General features: G+C 40.6%; 2 protein-coding genes across 2 annotated transcripts in view; both read left to right on the forward strand.

The window, feature by feature from the left end:
- MMP2 (matrix metallopeptidase 2) overlaps positions 1–5,380 on the forward strand; it is a 26,449-nt gene extending 21,069 nt beyond the window's left edge. Inside the window, exons 12-13 of the mRNA XM_003792545.2 lie at positions 2,135–2,244; positions 4,485–5,380. Of these exons, the coding sequence (XP_003792593.1) occupies positions 2,135–2,244; positions 4,485–4,588 (214 nt within the window). The 3' untranslated portion in view covers positions 4,589–5,380. The remainder of the gene's footprint in view (positions 1–2,134; positions 2,245–4,484) is intronic.
- A 2,236-nt stretch (positions 5,381–7,616) lies between these two features.
- LPCAT2 (lysophosphatidylcholine acyltransferase 2) overlaps positions 7,617–20,181 on the forward strand; it is a 78,264-nt gene continuing 65,699 nt past the window's right edge. Inside the window, exon 1 of the mRNA XM_023514761.1 lies at positions 7,617–7,816. Within this exon, the coding sequence (XP_023370529.1) occupies positions 7,646–7,816 (171 nt within the window). The 5' untranslated portion in view covers positions 7,617–7,645. The remainder of the gene's footprint in view (positions 7,817–20,181) is intronic.

Consider the following 20,181-nt stretch of genomic DNA (forward strand, 5'->3'; position numbering starts at 1 on the left):
TGTTTCATGAACTTGTGACCCTGGCCCAGGGTTGGAGTCTGGCCTCAGAGGCCTCCTAGCTGGAGAAGGAGAGAAAGACGCTTTGGGACAGAGGATGAGCGCTGCCTCCCACGTGCCAGGGGGGGTTTGGTCCCTGCTTTTAGAAGCTTCCACTAATCCCACAAATAGCCGTTCACCATCTCCTACGTGCCTGGCCTGTAGCTAGGTCCCGAGGAGACAGTGGTGAAGAAATAATCCCTCTACGCCCTCATGGAGCTTATAGTAAAGCGAGGAAAAGAAATGTAAACACATCTGACTCAAATCATGGTGGCTTTTGGGACAGGGGACTGTGGCATATCCAGGCCTGAGGCTGTGCTCCTCGCCTGTATGTCTTGCTTATGGTGCAAATTATTAGCCCCTTCCTTCAGGTATGGAAACTGAGGCTGAAGGGGCTCGAGGATACAGATACGGACACCAGTGCGTGTGTGTGTTTAACACCTGCTGCTCACTGCAGCTCCACAGCCCCAGATTATGATGGAGAACTTTCAAAAGAGTGAGCCAGGAGGAGGAAACACGGCTCCAAGAGATGACAGGGACAGAGAGGAAAGTGAAGAGACGTGGTCCCTTCCAGGATGAGCATCTTCTGAGGCCCCAGTGCCTGTATTCTCCAAAGCGAAAGAGCTCACTCTCTAAGCCTCGGTTCCCTCACCTGTACAACTCAGTTGGTTCCTGTCCTCCCCACCTTTAGTGGGTAGAAAGAGAAATAAATGAGGCCAAGGTCAAGCTTGGGACACCTCTCCGAGCTATCATAACCTTAGGGAATGTCGTTTGAGGAGCCAGGGTTGGTGACAGTGATAGGAGTGTTGAGGTTTTGAGCTTATGGAGCTTGCTGTTGATGACCCCAGTCATGAGGGGACATGGTAGGTTTTGTGAGAAGTAGTCTTACGCTGTGGCTGAGATTAAGGAAGGCTTTGCTGGCAGGTTGGGGGGTGATGGGCTGGGGTGGGCAGGCCTCTACAGAGGTGGAGGTAGTCAGGCTGGCTGTGGGGAAGAAGAGGGTCCGCTAAAAGGCACTGCAAAGGGAGGTACGGCAGAAAAAAAGCTTGGCTTTCACCTGGACAGCATTCAGACACAGATCTAGCTAGAAAATTAGTTCCACAGGGTAAGACTTGATCTTGTTTACTGAGATATCCCCAGGCACACAGTGGGTGCCCGTTAAATATTTATAGAATAATGAAGTAGAGATGCAAAGTAATCAAAACACTGTAGCATTTTAAAAGTTCTCTTAAAAATTAAGAAAAGACAGAGAGAAGAACATGGCAACGAATGCCCAGTGTGTTTACCTTAATTAAAGGCAGGGCCCAGCATAATGCCACACCCAGAGAGCCCTGGCCAGAACTCAGTGGGCAGGTCATCCGCCCTGTGACTCACAGGCCTTGGGCTCACAGGCACCACCTTGCATCACGACACGAATGGTATCTCCACCTGACACAAGACAAAGCAGGAATTTGTCAGAGCCACACAGTGGAAGAAGGATGGGGCAGATACCCATTCCAGGCCTCTTCCTTGGGGGCTCCCCAGATGATAGTGGGGTCTGTTTGTAAAGGAACTAACATTAAATACCTGCTAAGTATTTATTGGACATGGGAATAGATCTTTTGCATGGGCTATTTTATTTAATATATATTCAGTTGAATACACTATAACCCAGTTTTACAGCTGGCAAACTGAGGCTCAGAGAGAGATTTGCAGCCTCAGTACCAGACAGGCCGGGGTTGGATTCCATGAGGAAGCTGGGAGCCTATTTTAAGCCTCTGGTCTATAAAATGGGCTTTTGAGCAGTAACTGTGTCTTAGGATTATTGCAAGGATTAAATGAGAAAGTGTGTGGAAAGTAGTTAACACACTGCTTGACATGTAGTCAGCGCTCGGTAAACGTCAGCAGTAATCACAAGATTGTTGTTACGGGATTGTGGGGAGTCACGTCATTCATTTCATTAGAGAGTAGGTGGGTTGAGCCTCAGACCCGGGTTCTGACTCCCTGGCCTCCCACTGCCTCCAGCTGCCTCCCTACAGGGCTGGTTTCTCAGGCCCACCCAGCAGCTGTCAGCTGGGCCCTCCTGCCCTGCTGGTTCACCATGTCCACTTCTTTACAGATACAATGAGGTAAAGAAGAAAATGGATCCCGGCTTCCCCAAGCTCATCGCAGATGCCTGGAACGCCATCCCAGACAACCTGGACGCTGTCGTGGACCTGCAGGGCGGTGGTGAGCCTTCTAGTCTCTCTCCGCTTTCTAGGACTCCCGCCCCGAGCTAGGGCTCAGCTCCCCACAAGCACACACTTCCTCATTGTGCCAGGCAGGCATGTGGCGCCGGGAAGACAAACAAGCCCCTTCAGCCCGGTGCTGGGAAGGCATCCAGACCCCTGACCTCTGCTGCCCCGGCCTGCCTCCAGGAGGAAGGCCTAGAAGGGCTCCTCACAGCTGCAGGGACCGGAGCCAGGGCAGGTCAGGGGGGAGGCCTGGAGGGGGCGGAGGAAGGAACATGGGCTCCTTGCCCTGGATTCATTCTGGGGTTTGATCCAGCCCTTTGGGGTTCTGCAGGAGGCCTTGTTTGGGATCGCCTCCCATTAGCAGAAGGATGCCTCCACTTGAGACAAAGCAAACTTTGTCATGCTCTGTTGCCCATGTGGCCGAGATCCCCCACTCAACCCGCTTTGCCCTGATCCCTCGCTGAATAAAACAGAACCAGTATCAGCGAGGGATAGAATTTGGAGTTGGGAAGCCATATGCTTGAGGCGGCTTCTATGAACTCTCTAGGGCTCTAGAAATAAGTCCAATTTGGCTTTTTAGAAGAGATTTTAATTAAATTCCACAGAGGTTTTTTTTTTTTTTTTTTTTTTTTTTGATTGCCTCCTATATACTTGTGACCTCTAGTGGCTAAATGTCTTATATGGCCAGAAAATGTGCTGTACAATCAGGTGCCAGATTAAGGATTATCTTCAAGAGTAAACATCTATTAAGCACCTATTATGTGCTAGGATATTTTAAAAAGTAAATGAGATCTTGTATGTCTGCAGTCACAAATTCCAAAATCTCCGGGGGGCCAGGCAGGCAGCATAAATGAATGAAGCAGGGAGTGGCAGACGATAGGGAAGGGAGGGGTCTGTGGTGAACTAGCCAGCATATGGCTCATTTACAGGGACAGGTGCTTCTCAGTTTCTGATGATTATTGGCTTGCAGGAGGAAAAAGGGCCAGTGTTGTTAGATAGTCTAATTAATTTCTTAATTATTTTTAATTAATTAATTTATTTTTTTGAGACAGAGTTTCACTTTGTTACCCTGGGTAGAGTGCATGGCATCATAGCTCACAGCAACCTCAAACTGGGCTTTTCAGTAATAACTATGTCTTAGGATTATTGTAAAGATCGAATGAGAAAATTTCCAGAAGAGGAAATTTTAAAAGTCTAAACCTCTATTTCCTGCAGAGCACAGGTGATATGTATTGGAAAGCTCAGAGGTTCCAAAGTAAACAGCAAAGCAACAAGCAATCCTCTTGCCTCAGCCTCCCGAGTAGCTGGGACTACCGGCGCCCTCCACAATACCCAGTTATTTTAGGAGGCAGGATCTTGCTCTTGCTCAGGCTGGTCTCAAACCCCTGAGCTCAAGCAATCCACAGGCCTTGTCCTCCCAGAGTGCTGGGATTACAAGTATGAGCCACTGTGCCTGGATAGTCTAGTTATTTGTAAAAGGAGCCAGAAATATGTATTTCTGTGTGCCTTTTCCAGATGTTAACATCTTAGCAACTTACTCTGATTTAAAGGCAAAACAAAACAACTTGTGTGAGTCAAATAAAACCCATCTGTGGGGTTGGTAGGGCTGGAAGCCTCTTTGCCACTTCTCGTACATGGAAAGTGCTTAGCTTGGTGCTTGTGCTAAGTGGGGTTGTTATTATTAATAATAGCATATATTATCTGATGGAATCCTTACCACAAACCTACGGAGTTGGTATCTTCACCCTCATCTTAGAGATGAGCTAGCAGAAACTAAGAGAGTTTATTTCTGCAGTTATTTCCCTCCCTCCAATCTCAGAGGCGTCTCTTCTGATTTAAAAGCTTCTCCCCAGGCCCGGGTGGGGTGGCTCTTGCCTGTAATCTCAGCATCTGGAAGGCGGAAGTGGGAGGATTGCTTGAGCTCACAGGTTGGAGATCAGCCTGAGCAAGAGGGAGATCTCATCTCCAGAAACAGCCGGGCATTGTGGCAGGTGCCTGTAGTCCCAACTACTTGGAAGACTGAGGCAAGAGAATTGCTTGAGCCCAAGAATTATGAGGTAGCTGTGAGATATGATGCTAGGGCATTCTACCAGGGATGATGAAGTGAGATTCTGTCTCAAAAAATAAATAAATAAATACATAAATAAATAAAAGCTTCTGCCCTATACCAGGCAGACATTCAAAGCTCCCAGAACCTTCTGTGTGCCAAAAGTCAGACTTCTTTCTCTGTCCTAGGTCACAGCTACTTCTTCAAGGGTGCATATTACCTGAAGCTGGAGAACCAAAGTCTGAAGAGCGTGAAGTTTGGAAGCATCAAATCGGACTGGCTGGGCTGCTGAGCAGGCCCTGGCTCTTCCAGGCCTTTCCTCTGCAGTGCCTTCTACACCCTGGGCCCTGAGCACCAGAGAGGGGCCAGTGGGGAGGGAAGGACCTGGCAGCCCAGCCCGCAGCTCTGTATTTAACCAGCATTCTCACTCCCATCTGGGAATTTAAGATTCCAGGGAGTGTCTCGGCCCTGTGCCCAAGTTAGGTGCTGATTGGTATCTTTCCCAGGTGCCCTTCCCCCTCCAAACCCACCAACCCTCGAGCCACTCCTAAAGAGATATTTTGATATTTTCAATGCAGCCCTGCTTTGGGCTGCCCTGGTGCTGCCACATCTTAGGCTCTTCTCTACAACCTTCTGTGGCTCACAGCACCCTTGGAGCCAACAGAGACTCTCAAGAGGGCACTGGTGGCCCAACAGCTTGGCATAGGGCAGTGGGAAGGGGCATGGCCGGGTGGCCACCCTGGATACTTTTCACTGCTGGCTGCCTTAGAATCTTCCCTACATTAGCAATTTGCTTGGTATGCACTTTGTCCTTTTCTTTTGGTCTTTTTAGTTTTCCACTTTGAAACTGCATTTCCTGACGGAAGGACTCAGGTTGTCTGAAGTCACTGCACAACCCATCTCAGTCCACACGGCGACAGTTCCCTTGTTCACTCACTTTAGTATGTCCCTTCCCAGCTGCTTCCTCCACTGGATGGAGGACAGCCAAGCCATGGCTCCCGGCTCGGCCCTCCCTGCCTCTCCCTTCAACAGTTCCCCATGGGAAATGTCAACAAGTATGAATAAAGACACCAATTGAGTGGCACTGTTTGCCATCTGTTTTAGCGGAGCACAGACAGGTGCCGTGGCTCCCTCCAGAAGAGGAAATTTTAAAAGTCTGAACCGCTGTTTCCTGCAGAGCACAGGTGAAGTCTGTTAGAAAGCTCAGAGGTTCCAAAGCAAACAGCAAGAGAACCTCAGGGTGGGTGAGCTTCTGTCTCACTGTCCCTCTGTCCTGTAGAAAGAGCCCTGAAGTAGCAGGAACTCTTAGCTGTGGGGTCTGTTCACCATTCACCTTCTCTCTGAGTTTGTTCCTTCGTTAGCAATTGGCAATTCTAATGCTACCCCTAATAATAACAAGAAACAACAATAATATCCCCCTCCATTAAAATGCTTATGCCAGCTCTTCACTCACATCAATGTAACCTTTACAACTACCCAGAGAGAAAGGCTGTTACTAGTTGAGTCTTATTGATGAATAAACTGAGGAGCAGACAGAAGTAATCTGCCCTGGGTCCTGTAGCTATTAGCTAACAGAACGTGCGTTAAGGCCAAAGGATGACCAAGAGAAGGAGGTTTAGCCCTGAGCCCAGAGCCCCATCAGCAACTTTAACCTCCAGCACCCCCAAGTAAACAGTCCTAGGAGAGAAGTAATAGCTTGCTTCTAAACACAGCTAGTGTTAATGGATAAGCTCCTTATTTCTCCTTCCTATTAGACTCCTTCTCCTCCTAATCTCCTCTGATATAGAAGTTAATGGAGCCACTGCCAAAGAGAAATCTAAGGCCTGGGTTTTCTCAGAGGCCCCTTCTGACTCTGATAGTCCGATAGTGCATTGCTTCAGGCCTATCATGGTGGGGTTAAGAAGTAGACAGAACTTTCTAGAGGTGACCTCAGTGGACCTGAAGTCCTCTTATCTCCTTCCAGGGTCTGCCCCCTGGCTCAGGTTCCTGAGAGTCCTAGAAACATAATTTTTTTGTGCAAGTGTATGGCTAAACAGCCTCAAGGGTGTGCCAGCCCCAGCTTAAAGACCCCCTAGGACGGGGAATCTTATATCATGGCTAGAATACGCTGTTGTTGAGGTACTCTGTTATATTAGAAAATGTAGCTGTTCCATAACATCATTGTGCTTAAAATATGCCATTTCTTGAGTGATTTTCTGTGACCATTATGTGTACGTTATTTTGTTTAATCCTTACCCTAACCCTGTGGGGTAAAAATTAATCTCCCATTTCTAGACAAGGAAACAAGTTCACAGAGGTAAGCGGCTAACTCAAGCCACACGTTTGTCTGGTAGCAATGGAAGATTGGGAGATTCAGTGCATATGTTTGGAGGAGCAGCTGTTCCAAGTTCTCACCCTGGCCCACCTGCTTGTTATAAGCAGGGTTGAGCAGCAAGGATGAGTTGTTTATGATTTCCACCTTTTCATTCCAGCCCCTCAGGGCATGACCAACTGTTCTCAGATTCTCTTCTTCTCCCCCCCCCCCATAGGTCCATACAGGGTCCTGAACTTCCTCAGAGTGAAATGGAGCCACAGCTCTCAAGTCATTTCCCTTTTCTGGGTCAGGTTCCTCATCTAGTGTGGAGGGCAACTTGCTCTCGCCTTCTCTAGTAAAAGCAGCTCAATTTTCCTCTGGAGAACGATCACCCTCCATCAGTCCATATGTTTAGAGCGTGATAGATTCCACTCCTGCTACCAATTTCTGTATCAGGACTTTTTTTGTTGAAACCAACAAATAGTCAACTCGGATTGGTTTACGCAAAAACAAAACATACACCAAGAATCAAACACAGGTAAACCCCACTCTGGAAATATTTATGCATTTAATGCATAAATAACAGCCCAGGGGAAGTGGTTTCTTCTAGCACTTCTGGATCCAGGTTCTGATCACCTGAGTTATGTTTATCTCCATTTTACAGAAAGCATCTAAGGTTCATGGAGATAGCGATTTGGCCAACATCACAGACCAATAAAATGGATCGAATATCCAGGTCTGCCTGACCCTAAGGCCTAGAACCCTGCCTAAAGCGCTTCTCAGTCCAGTGTTAAGGATAAAGAATGGGGACATTGCAAAGCCTTCACCTCCGAGGGGGCGGGTACTATCGCCAAAAGGGAGGAGCCAGATACCTAAGAGGGTGGGACCAGGGCGGGGCAAAACAACAGCCGCGTCCCGGTGACCCGCGCCTGCGCAGAGGTTCCCCAGAGGCGCCTTTGGCTGGGACTCCGTGAGACGCCGGCTGGGTTTCGACTGTGGCGCTCTATAGCGCGCTCCTCTTTGGAACCTTCTGTCGGGTCCCACGCCTGGCTCACCATGAGCCGGTGCGCTGAGGCGGCGGCGGTGGCTGCCACTGTTCCGGGCGCAGGTGTTGGCGACGCGGGGGTGCGGCCGTCCATGGTGCCGCGCCAGGCGTCCTTTTTCCCGCCGCCGGTGCCGAATCCCTTCGTGCAGCAGACGCAGATCGGCGCAGCCCGGCGGATCCAGGTGGGGGGGCGTGGACCTAAGAGGGCGGCCAAGGGCGGCGTGGGTCTGACCGAGGAGGTGATCTAAGGGTGGCTGTGTCTGACCAGGGAGGTGACAGGAAGGGAGCGTGGGTCTGACCGTGGAGGGCGCCCAAAGGGGGCGTGGGTCTGAGTCGGGAGGTGATCTAAGGGGGGTCGTGTGTCTGACCAGGGAGGTCACCTGAGGGGCGGGCGCGGATTTGACGGTGGAGTGGAGGGCGCCCAAATGGGGCGTGTGTCTGACCAGGGAGGTGATCTGAGGGAGGCTGTCTGACCAGGGAGGTGACATGAAGGGAGAGTGGGTCTGACCATGGAGGGCCCCGAAAGGGGGCGTGGGTCTGACCAGGGAGGTGATCTGAGGGAGGCTTGAGTTTGGGAAGCAAAGGAGTCTGAGGAAAAAAGCACCGTAGATTTGAGAGAAGAGGGTCCGTGAGTATGAAACAGGCAGAGGTGTGTGCCTGAGAACTGAGGACATTTGGATGGTGGTGTGAGAAGGGAAGATGCGGAGCAGAGGAGCAGATGGGAACCGGAGAGGATCTGAAACAGGAAGAGGCTGATCCGGCCAGTGGCAGAAGTGACATTCCATGCCCGAGAAGGGGGAGTAAATCTGACAGAACCTCCAACTTGAGATTGTGAGAGTGTAGTGGGAGGCGGATCCGCCACAGGAGAGTAGGTTTGGAAGTGTTTTTAGTTTAGTTTAGTTTAGTTTAGTTTTTTTGCCTTGGAGAAGGAGAGGAGTCAGTCTGGGATGGATGGAACGAAGGAGAAGGCAGAGAGCCCAGGTCTGGAATTAGAACAACAGGTAAGGCTGGAATGATCTAGCTGAGCAGCAGCAGCAAGGGTAGAAAATCAGAAATCAAAGAAAACGTATAAAACTGTGAGCTTAAGGTGTTCAGGAGGTTTGGGTCTTGAATTCGTTTTTCCTCCAAAACTTTTCAATTCAAGGCGGAGAGGTACCCGAGACTGTCTTTCACTTTTAAAATGGCTATTGCTGTATAGAAAGGAAGTTTCTTGTAAAGGGCTGCTTTTACCATTAGCGGTTACACTCATTCTCTGGACTTCCTCTTTGCTGATGTTAATGATAAGAGAACAAGATAGCTCTGCAAACTGCATTGGCTCTGTGTGTTCTGCCAGGGGAAAATGGTTTTAATGTTTTCCTGTCCATTTCATGCATTTCTTTACTTTCCATTTGAAGCTGTGTATTTTTTGCAGCCTGCTTGTAGGCACTAAGACCACTGTCCTCTAAAGTGGGTGCAAGCAAGGGCTAGGCTAAACAGCATGCAGTGGTGGTTAGAGTAATTTTGTAGATGGGTGTCTGATTAAAGAAGTGTAAGAGAGGAAGAGGAAAATAAAGAATGTAGTAACACCTGTTTGTAAAAACACCAAAAGTTAAAAAAAATGATGTTTTTAAATGGATAGATGTCCTCTTTGTATCTTGAAATGTCTGAAACACTTGTAAATAAATGACTATCATTCAAGATTAAATTTAGTCTGATTTACTCAAATCTGTTGTATTTAAATGAAAGTATACCATCTGTTTGATTCATTTTAAAGTGAGGGTCAGAGTGGCATATTTCTAAATATTTCTGTTGCACCTACAGTAAAATGTTAAGTTTTAATTTCTTAAGTTGGTAATGGTTAAAGAGCTCTCCCAAATAACTATGGGAGTTGTATAATTGGAAAGATATCTAGTCTTAGTTAGAAGACCTGGTTATGTGTTAGTTATGTAACTTTGGTAAGTCACTTAATCTCTCTAAACTGTATTTTACTCGTCTATTAAATTGGAATAGTAATACCACAAAAGAGTTTTAAAATTAAATGAAATTATGTAAGAATCTGATATTGTTTGCTGATGTTAAAATTGATAGTTATGCTATTTGTTATATACAGATCATACACTGTACATAAAATTTGCTACTTGGATTGAATGTAATTAAACATGGTCTGGGTATGGAAAACATTTTTAAAACTCATATAGGCCAAAGATACCAAAGAGATTTTAATGGCTTAAGTAGTGGTTGTAACAGAATATTGTCTCTATTATCCATTTTAAAAGATCGGCACACTGTCATTGAAGTATGATTTAATGTGATTAATTTACATTAAATGATCAAATTCACTAAATTTAATCTTGAATGATGATCAATGTCTTACTTAAGGAGTGTTGTCCTTACATACATTTTCACTGAGAAAGTTAAATGAGTACAAAAATATATACATGAAGGAAAACCACAGAATAACCCTGAAAGAAAGCCTCCCCCTACAGAGATGATATATTACCAAATGGAAATATGGAGAGTCCCCTTAATTTATCAAAGAATTACCTCAAAATTGATGTACTGTTAAGTACTATTTGTCACAAATCTTAAAAATGGCACAAAAAAGAAAAGCTGCCCAATATTTGGCAAATTGTTCAATTAAAATCCATATTGGTTGCTCAGTATAGATATGAGTGAATCTTAAGTGTATGTACTTGCACTTTATTCCAGCTCTTTCTTTAGGTTCTATCTTAAATAAGGTCCTTTCTTTGAGTCAAGATTATTTCTTTGTCTTCCAGTAATGAGACCTCTTTGAAGGTCTATAATGAAGAGAATCTCAGCTAATGACCTACCAGATTAACTTAAGAAGTCATCTTCTCCACAGTACTGTTCTCTAGTATGGCAACCACTCAATCATACCACCTACTCCAAATATAACTTTATCTAAAAATAACTTGCCTACCATGTATACAGAGTTTCAAGAAACATCTTCTAGATCCAAGATTCCTTCTATGTTATAGTTCTGGAACTCCTATTTGTCTTACCTTATACATATTCTATTTTATAAAAAGAAAAATGATAGCAGAGTTTTACTGGATTTGTAAGTCCATTTTTTAAGTTAAGAATAATTTAACAGAGCTGATTTGGTCCTAGAAATGGTAGAGTATCATAACTAAGCAAGACTTTCCAATAGATAGTAATTTTAAATCCTGGTCAAAACATATAAATCTACCTTAAATGAAGGCACTATAGAGTGACAAAAATTAAACAGAAACTGAAGAATATTTGTCCATGATGGAATAGTATTATACTACGTGAGATTCACCCAACCACTCACTTTTTTCCCTGAAAGTTCTTGCTTGACACCATGGGAGGGGATTCATAAAAAGCTTCAGTTTTATTGGCCTGATGTATCAGATCACAAGAGTTCAAGGCTCTTGGTGTGGCTGGAAATTGAGAGGAGAAATCTCAGAAAGGAGAAAGTTAGAGATGAAGGAGCTCCCAAATTGGTACATAAATTTCTTCAAATTATTGATTTCCAAACTGTGTTTACAAAGAAGCTTTCAAAGACCCTGGAGGAAAGCAACAATTGAAAGAATGAAGAAGCTGAGCAGACATTATAACTGGTCGACATCATGGTTAGAATCCTACCAAATAAAAGGGTCTTGGTAAAAACCTTAGGCTTTACATTGAAACTCGACAAAAGTGACACTTTAGGAGAAAAGCTATATCCTAGTCTAAGACCAAAGGCAAACTTCAAACAATTTCTAATGAAATATAAAACTAAACCTCCATTTAGTGACAATAATTAGCCATTATTTTACCTATTAGAAGAGAAATCATCACTCTTCAGAGAATGATGACAGAATCTAGAATATCGCAATATGTCTTCTAAAAGGGCCAGTATACTATAAAAACAACACTAGGAATTCAAAGAAATAGGAAATGTTACTTATGCTCAAAAGAAAAAGGAGGCAATAAAAATAAACCCTAAAATGACTAGATGTGGGATTTACCCTATAAATACTTTAAAATCACTTATAAACATGCCCATGGACTTAAAGGAAAAGAATGCTATATGAGTGAATAGTTGGAGGGAATTTAGCAGAGAAATAGAAATTGTAAAGAAAAACAAATGGACATTATAAAACCAAAAATTATTGTATCTGAAATACAAAACTGACTAGATGGAGTTAGCAGCTCATTGGATATGGTAGAGGAAAAGAATTAGTGAATTTGAAGGTAAGTCATTAAAAATTATTCCACCTAAAAAGCTGAACAGAAAAATTATGTGATTATCAGAACCTCTGAAAATCATCTTCTCCATAAACGCGATGAAAACACTAGCAAAAAATAAAAATAATAAAAGTAAAATAAACTTTGTTATAGCTCTAAAAATTAAGCAAATGCTTTCAATAGTCTAGGGAATACTAGTCCAGCCTTCAAGAGTGCTGACTCTTGTTCAAAACAATAAACTTTGTGACAATTTAACTTACTGTATTCTCATTCCTTCTTCTCAGCTCTGTAGTAGCCTTGAAAACCAACATCCTGCATTTACAGTAAAAGCCAGCAGCCTGGTAGCACTAAAAGGGGAAAAATAGTGTTAGAGCTTCAAGTCCCCATTCCCAGAGAATTGTCATTATTTGCTTGTTCTGGTAGCTGCCTGGAAGACCTTGTTTGCCAAAGCTGTCTTTATTTGATTTGTCTTGGAGCTTATGCCATGAAAATAGCCCTTTTTCAGAGTATTTGTCAAAAAAACAATAAGAGGGAAGCTGAGCACAATGGCATTCACTTGTAATTACAGCTGCTCAGGAGGCTGAGGCAGAAGACTGACTTTAACCCAGGAGTTTGGGGTTAGCTTGGACAACATACGGAAATCCTGCCTTTAAAAAAAAAAAATCAGAGACAATTGCTTAACATCACACCTGCCTGAGGCAGTACCCTTTGGAGCAAATAATAGGCTACCCAAAAAGCCTAAAAGAAAAAGCTAGGGGATGAGGTATCTATAGGAGACTTTGAAAGCTTTGATATATTCCTGGGAATCTAGAATGCCATTTACATATATAGGGCTGTATGCATGCTCAAGGCTATGGATATGTCCTGAAAAGTTCTAAAAATACTCTAAGCTTTCTTAGTAGCTCTGACTAACATCGAGGCTCTGTACAAGCAGGAAGAAGGCTAAAATAGAGCTGTGATCTTTTACTTGGCTTGAGTGTTTATGGTGTGACCCAAAATAGACACAGAAACTCTTTGCAAACACCAGGAAACTTATTGGTTCCAGGCACTGAAGAAAATCTCTAATCATTAGCTGACTATCAAGCTAATTAATCAGAGACTTCAGTAACCACACATGACAAGGAGTATAAACTTTATAAAATTAATTTATAAAAGTCACTAAAAAATAAATAATAACAATAGCAAGCAGCAACCACAACAAACCTAGTAAGGGAAGAAAATTATACAGCATGTTTATAAAGTTTGTGTGCATTTTAAAATAGCCAACTATTTTGAATTGCACACAAACTTTACAGATATCCTGTATTTTCAGAGTTGCTTTGTTATCGTTTTAAAAATGTTCAGTTTTCATTAAAAAATCGCAAGATGTGCAAAGAACCATAAAGCATGGCCCATAAATAGTAATCAACAACAACAAAAATTCATCAATACAAATGTTTCCCAAGGAAGCCCTGACTTTGGGTTTACTATACAAAGACTTTAAATCAGGTAATTTAAATATGGTCAATGAACACCAAAAAAAAACTATGTCTAATGAACGAAAGAAAAATGTAAAATATTGTGAATATGAATAATACCAATAAAGATTTTTTTAACTAGCCAAATCAAATTTCTGGAGTTGAAAAGCATAATAGTTGAAATGAAAACTTTACTAGAGGGCCTCACTAAATTAAACAGAAGAAAGAATCAGCAAACTCGAATATAGGTCAGTTGAGATTATTCAGATTGAGGAACAATAAAGAAAAAAAAGATGAAGGAAACTGTGGACATTATCAAGTGTATCAACATATTTATAATGGGGGTCCCAAGAAAGGATAGAGAAAGGGGAAGAAAAATAGTTGAGGAAATAATGTCCCCAAACTTGCTGAATTTCATGAAAAAACTTAATGTGAACACCAAGAAGCTCAAGAAAGTCCAAGTAGAATAAACTTAAAGATATTTACTTCTGGAGACATCATCAACTGTTGTAAGCCTAAGAAAAATAGTGAAGGCAAAAGAAACAACTCATCATGTACAAGGAATCCTCTATAAGATTAATAGCTGATTGTATATTAAGATGACCAGAAAGCAGTAAGATAACATATTGAACATGCTAAAAGAAGATCCTTCAAAAATAAAGTAGAAATGAGCAAAAACTGAGAGAATGTGTTCCTAGGCCACATCCTCTAAAATAAATACTAAAGAGAGTCCCTCAGGCTGAAATGAAAGGATACTGGACAGTAACTCAAATCCACATGAAGAAATAAAAAGGATTCTTTTTTTTTAATTTTAGAGACAGAGTCTCACTTTATTGCCCTCGGTAGGGTGCTGTGGCATCACAGCTCACAGCAACCGCCAGCTCTTGGACTTAGGTGATTCTCTTGCCTCAGCCTCCCAAGTAGCTGGGACTACAGGCACCCTCCACAATGCCTGGCTATTTTTTTGTTGGTATGCCTACTCATTGAGCCACAGGCACAGCCCAATAAAAAGGATTCTTAAAGGTAACTACGTATCTATACACAAGTCGATTCTAAAATTCATGTGGAAATGTAAGGGATTTCAAATAGCCAAAAGAATTTTGAAAAAAAGAACAGAGCTGGAGTATTTATGTTTCCTAATTTCAAAAACTTACTATAAGGCTACAGTATTTAAGACTATGTTGCACTGGTATAAGGTTAGACATACAGATCAATGGAATAGAATTGGAGTCCAGAAGTAAACTTATCCATCTGTGGTCATTGTTTTTCACAAGGCTGCCAAGACAATACAATAGGGGAAGTTTTGTTTTTTCAACAAATGGTCTGGGACAATTGGATTGACATATGCAAGTTAATAAAGTTGGATCTTTATTTTCTACTGTCTACTCAGATTAACCCAAAGTGGATCAAAGTCCTAATTATTAGTGTTACAAAATTTAATCTCTAAGTATGGCACCCAAAGCTCAATGGCAAGGGCACCAGTCATATATACTAAGGCAGGTGGATTTGAACCCAGCCCCTGACTACTGAACAACAATGACAACTGCAACAAAGAAATAGCCAGGTGTTGTGGTGGGTGCTTATCGTCCCAGCTCCTTGGGAGGCTTAGGCAAGACGATTGCTTAAGACTAAGGGTTAGAGGTTGCTATGAGCTGTGACACCAAGGCACTCTACCAAGGGTGATAAAGTGAGACTCTGTCTCAAAAAAAAAAAATTAATCTCTAAAATTGAGAGAACTAAACAAAGAAATAGACAAAACATGATGGAGAATGTTAGCACTCCTTTCTTAGTAACTGATGGAACAATCAAACCAAAGATTATTAATATAGAATATTTGAACAACACTGGTAAGTGCTTTGGGAAGTGACATTTATGGAACACTATCCCCCCAAACTGCAGAATACATTTTCTTTTCAATAAAAGAAGAGAACATAGGTATAAATTTTCATGATTTTGGTTAGGCAGTGGCTTCTTAGATAAACAACAAACGCATAAGCAACCAGAGAAAGAATAGATAAAGAGGACATCATCAAAATTAAAAGCTTTATGCTTCAAAGTACATTACCATGATATTAAAAATATAACCTACAGAATCGGGAAAATATTTGCAAATTATTTATCTGCTAAGGGTAGAGTGTTGAATAAAGTATTCTTAGAATTCACCAATAAAAGGATATAACCCAACCCAGGGATTAACTCAGAATCTTATATCCAATCAAAATATTCTTCAGGCTTGGCACTTGTAGCTCAGTGGTTAGGGTGCCAGCCACATATATCAGGACTGGTGAGTTCAAACCCAGCCTGGGTTTGCTAAACAACAATGACAGCTACAATAACACCACCAACAACAACCAATAGCCAGGGCATTGTGGCAGGCACCTGTAGTCCCAGCTACGTGGGAGGCTGAGGCAAGAGGATCACTTAAGCATAAGAGTTTGAGGTTGTTGTGAGCCATGATGCCACAGCACTCTACTCAAGGCAACACAGACTCTGTCTCAAAAAAAAAAAATTGAAAATATTCTTCAGAAATAAAGGAAAAATAAAGACATTTTCAGATAAGTAAAAGTAGAAGGAATTTATTGTCAAATATGCATTCAAGAAATGGTATAGGAAGTTTTTTGGAATGTAGAAAAATAATACCTGATTGAGACTTGGATGTACAGGAAAGAATAAAGAATACTAGAAATGGTAAATATGGAAGGAAATATATAAAACTTTTTCCTCTTAATTTTATCAAAGAACTAGAAAATGTGATCACTTAATATAAAACTTTTAGTATTTTCTTATGTTTACATGTATGTGGATATAAATGATAACAATTTTGAAAGAATGGTATATGAGAGTATGGAAATGTACTGTTTTTCTTACACTTTGTGTGAAGTGATGGTATTAACTCTGAGTAGATTGTCATATGCTAAGGACACATATTTAAATCCTCAAGGGAACTACTGACTAAGATTATAAAAATAGTATAGCTAAGGATCCATTAAATGAATTTAAATGGAACATAAAAGAAGGATTTTATGACCCCCAAAGAAAGTAGAAAAAGAGGAACAAAGAGACATAAAACTGATGAGAGACATAGAGAAAAGAATTAGCAAAATAGTAGACTTATACCCAAATGCATCAGTAGTTACATTAAGTATAAATGGACAAGCATTCTAACTTAAAGGCAAAGATTATCAGACTTGACCAAAAAAATAAGACCCAGCGATACATTATATAAAACACATGTAATTTAAATATAAATACACAAATAAGAAAGAAAAGAGTGTACTGCAAAAATAGTAAGTGTAAAAAGCTCATATGACCAGGTAAAGTAGACTTCAATACATGTTTTAATATTAGATATAAAGAAGGACTTATCATAAAAATAAAAAATTCAGTTTGTTAGAAAAACTTAGCAGTACCTAACATCAGAACTTGAAAAACATGAAGCTAAAATTGAGAGAACTAAACAAAGAAATGGACAAAGCATGATGGAGAATGTTAACACTCCTTTCTTGGTAACTGATGGGGCAATCAAAACAAAGATTATTAATATAGAAGATTTGAAGAACACTGGTAAGTGCTTTAGGAAGGGACATTTATGGAGCAGTACCCCCGACAATTGCAGAATACATTTTCTTTTCAAGTACATATAGAATGCTTACCAAAATAGACCAAATGCTGGGTCATAAAAACACTCAATACATTTCAAAAGATTGAAATATTACAGAGTATATTTTCTGACTGTGACAAATTATATTAGAATAAATAACAGAACTATATATGATAAAAATCCTACACATTTAGAAATCTGATAAAACCTACGTAATTAGAAATCAAACCATATACTTTAAGATAGTCTCTGAAATCATAAGTGAAATTACAGAGCGTTTTGAACTAAAGCAAAAAATGCTACATATCAAAATTGTAGAACACAGTTTAAGCAGTGCTTGAAGGTAAACTAATACATTTAAATACTGAGAAAAGAAGAAAGTTTTATAAGTAATGATTTAGCTTTAGAATCTGGAAGAACAAATTAAACATAAAATAAGTCAAAGAAAGGAAATAATAAAGATAAGAGCAATAAGCAATGAAATAGAAAACAAACCACAGATAAAAGCAACAAAATGAACATTTGGTTAATAGATTAATAGAACAGAATAGATGAATAGAACTGATAAATCCCTACCAAGACTGATAAAATGAGAAAAAATACAAATTACCAGTATTAAGAATAAAAGAACACACATTATTGCAGGTTAAAAGGCAAATAAGGGAATATTATTAAAAACTTTATGCCAGTGAATTTGAAACACATGTAGTGCAAACAAAAATCTGGTGTATGGAAATGATCACAAGAATTAGAAAATATGGCTAGCCCTGTATGAAAGAATTTTGTATACATAGACATACACATAAATATTTTAAAGAAAACTTTTTGCAGGTGGAGCCTGTGGCTCAAAGGAGCAGGGTGCTGGCCCCATATGCTGGAGATGGTGGGTTCAAACCCAGCCCCCCCCCAAGGAAAACTTTTTGCTAATATTATTAGTAAATTTGGTCAAACTTTTAAGAATCCAATAAAACTCAAGCAGGCTCTTTCAGAGAAGAGGGAAGGATGGAATACTCCCCAACTAGTTTCATGTAGCTTGATAACAAAAGCTGAAACAGACACTACAAGAAGAGAAAGTTCTAGACCAATATTCCCCATGGTCGTAAGTATAAGAACCCTTTTAAAAATATCTACAGGTCAAATACAGAAATATATAGAATGGATAATATTGTATATAACTTCTAAATTTGTTTTATCTCAGGAAGACAAGGTTGGTTTAACATATACATATTTCAACTTAAGTGTAATCCTCCATGTGAGCAGACCATATGTTAAAAACCATATGATCATTTCAGTAGATGCAGAAATTGTGTTAAGTTGCTTCTCAAAATTCAACACCCACCGATGATAAAAATTTCTCAATAAATTAGGGATAAAAGGGAACTCTCTTAATCTGATATAGGGCATCTATAAAATACTTAACTGTTACTATCATAATGGTAAAATATTGAACTACTTCTCTCAAAGTTTGGGAACAAGACAAATATCTTGTTTACCACTTCTAATCAACATTATACTGGAGGTCCTAGTTAGTAAAAAAAAGATAAGAAATAGAAATAAGAGGCCTATAGATTAGAATGGGAAAAATATAACTATTCATAGATGACACAGATTGTATATGAAGTACTTCCAAAGGAATTAACAGAACAACTAATTACTATAATAAATGAATTTGGCTAAGTCATAGGATACAAGATCAAAAATTAAAATTAATTTTATGTCTATATGTTAGCAGCAAGTAATTACAGAATAAAATAATCTCAGTTATAACAGCAATAAAGTGATATTAAATATTTAGGAATACATTTAACCCAAAACACATAAGACTACTCCACTGAAAGTAGCAAAATATTACAATGAGAAATTAATGAAGACTCACATAAAATGGAGAGATTACACCATGTTTCTGAATTGAGAGAACCATTATAATTAGGTTGATAATTTCCTGAAAATTGATCTACAGATTAGTTGAAATCTCAATAAAAATCTCAACAGGCTTTGTGTACATTTGTAGTTATTCTGACAAATTAATTCTAAAATTTATGTGGAAATACAAAGGCTCTAGAATACTTCTAAAAAAATGTTGAAGAAAAAGTTGGAAGTCACATACCAGCTGACTTCAGGGTTTACTTCAAAGCTACAGTAATTAAGACAATGGTATATTGACAGAAAGACAGATGACTAGATCAATGCAACACTATGAGAGCCCACACATAAAGGTTCGATTGATTTGGGGCAAAGTTGCCAAGAAATTCACTGGAGAATAGCAAACCTTTTTAACAAAGGGTGCTGGAACAACAGGGTAAGTCTGTGGATGAAAATGAACTTTGATCCCTACTGCAAACCACACACAAAAAGTAATTTAAGATAGATCATAGATTAAAATGTGAAAGCTAAAACCACACAGCGTCTAGAAGAAGAAGAAAACGTACAATATCTTCATGACCTTGATGTAGGTAAAGATTTTTTAGAGAGGACACAGAAAAGAACTAAACAGAAAATAAAAATTGATAAATTAGACTTCATAAAAATGAAAATTCTTTTCAAAAAATGATGCCGTCGTGAAAATGAAAAGGTAAGCCACAGAATGGAAGAAACTATTTTTGATACACATGTTGACAAAGGGCTTACATACAAAATATGTAAAAAAAAAAAAAAAACTCTGACAAATTCATTAAGAAAAAAGACTCACAACCCAATATAAATGGGCCAAAGACTTGATAAAACAATATAAGATATTTAAGAAATGGACCAATAAACATATGAAAAAAGCACTCAATATCTTTGTTCATTGAGGAAATGTGAATTAGAGTCACGATGAGATATCATTTTATGACCATTTGGTTGGCTAACATTAAAAAGAATTGGCTTGGAGCCTGTGGCTCAAGCGGCTAAGGCGCCAGCCACATACACCTGAGCTGGCGGGTTCTAATCCAGCCCAGGGCCTACCAAACAACAATGACAGCTGCAACCAAAAAATAGCCGGGCATTGAGGCAGGTGCTTGTAGTCCCAGCTACTTGGGAGGCAGAGGCAGGAGAATCCCTTGAGCCCAGGAGGTGGAGGTTGCTGTGAGCTGTGATGCCACAGCACTCTGCCCAGGGTGACAGCTTAAGGCTCTGTCTCAAAAAAAAAAAAATTGATAACACCAAATATTAGTGAGGATGTGGAGTAACATTGTTAGTGGGATGGAAAAAATGGTAGAGTCTGGGCAGTGCCTGTGGCTCAAAGGGGTAGGGCACTGGCCCCATATGCCGGAGGTGGCAGGTTCAAACCCAGCCCCAGCCAAAAACAGAAAAA

The sequence above is a fragment of the Otolemur garnettii genome, unplaced genomic scaffold (assembly GCF_000181295.1).
Source record: "Otolemur garnettii isolate 467f Iridium unplaced genomic scaffold, OtoGar3 scaffold00058, whole genome shotgun sequence".
Lineage (NCBI taxonomy): Eukaryota > Metazoa > Chordata > Mammalia > Primates > Galagidae > Otolemur > Otolemur garnettii.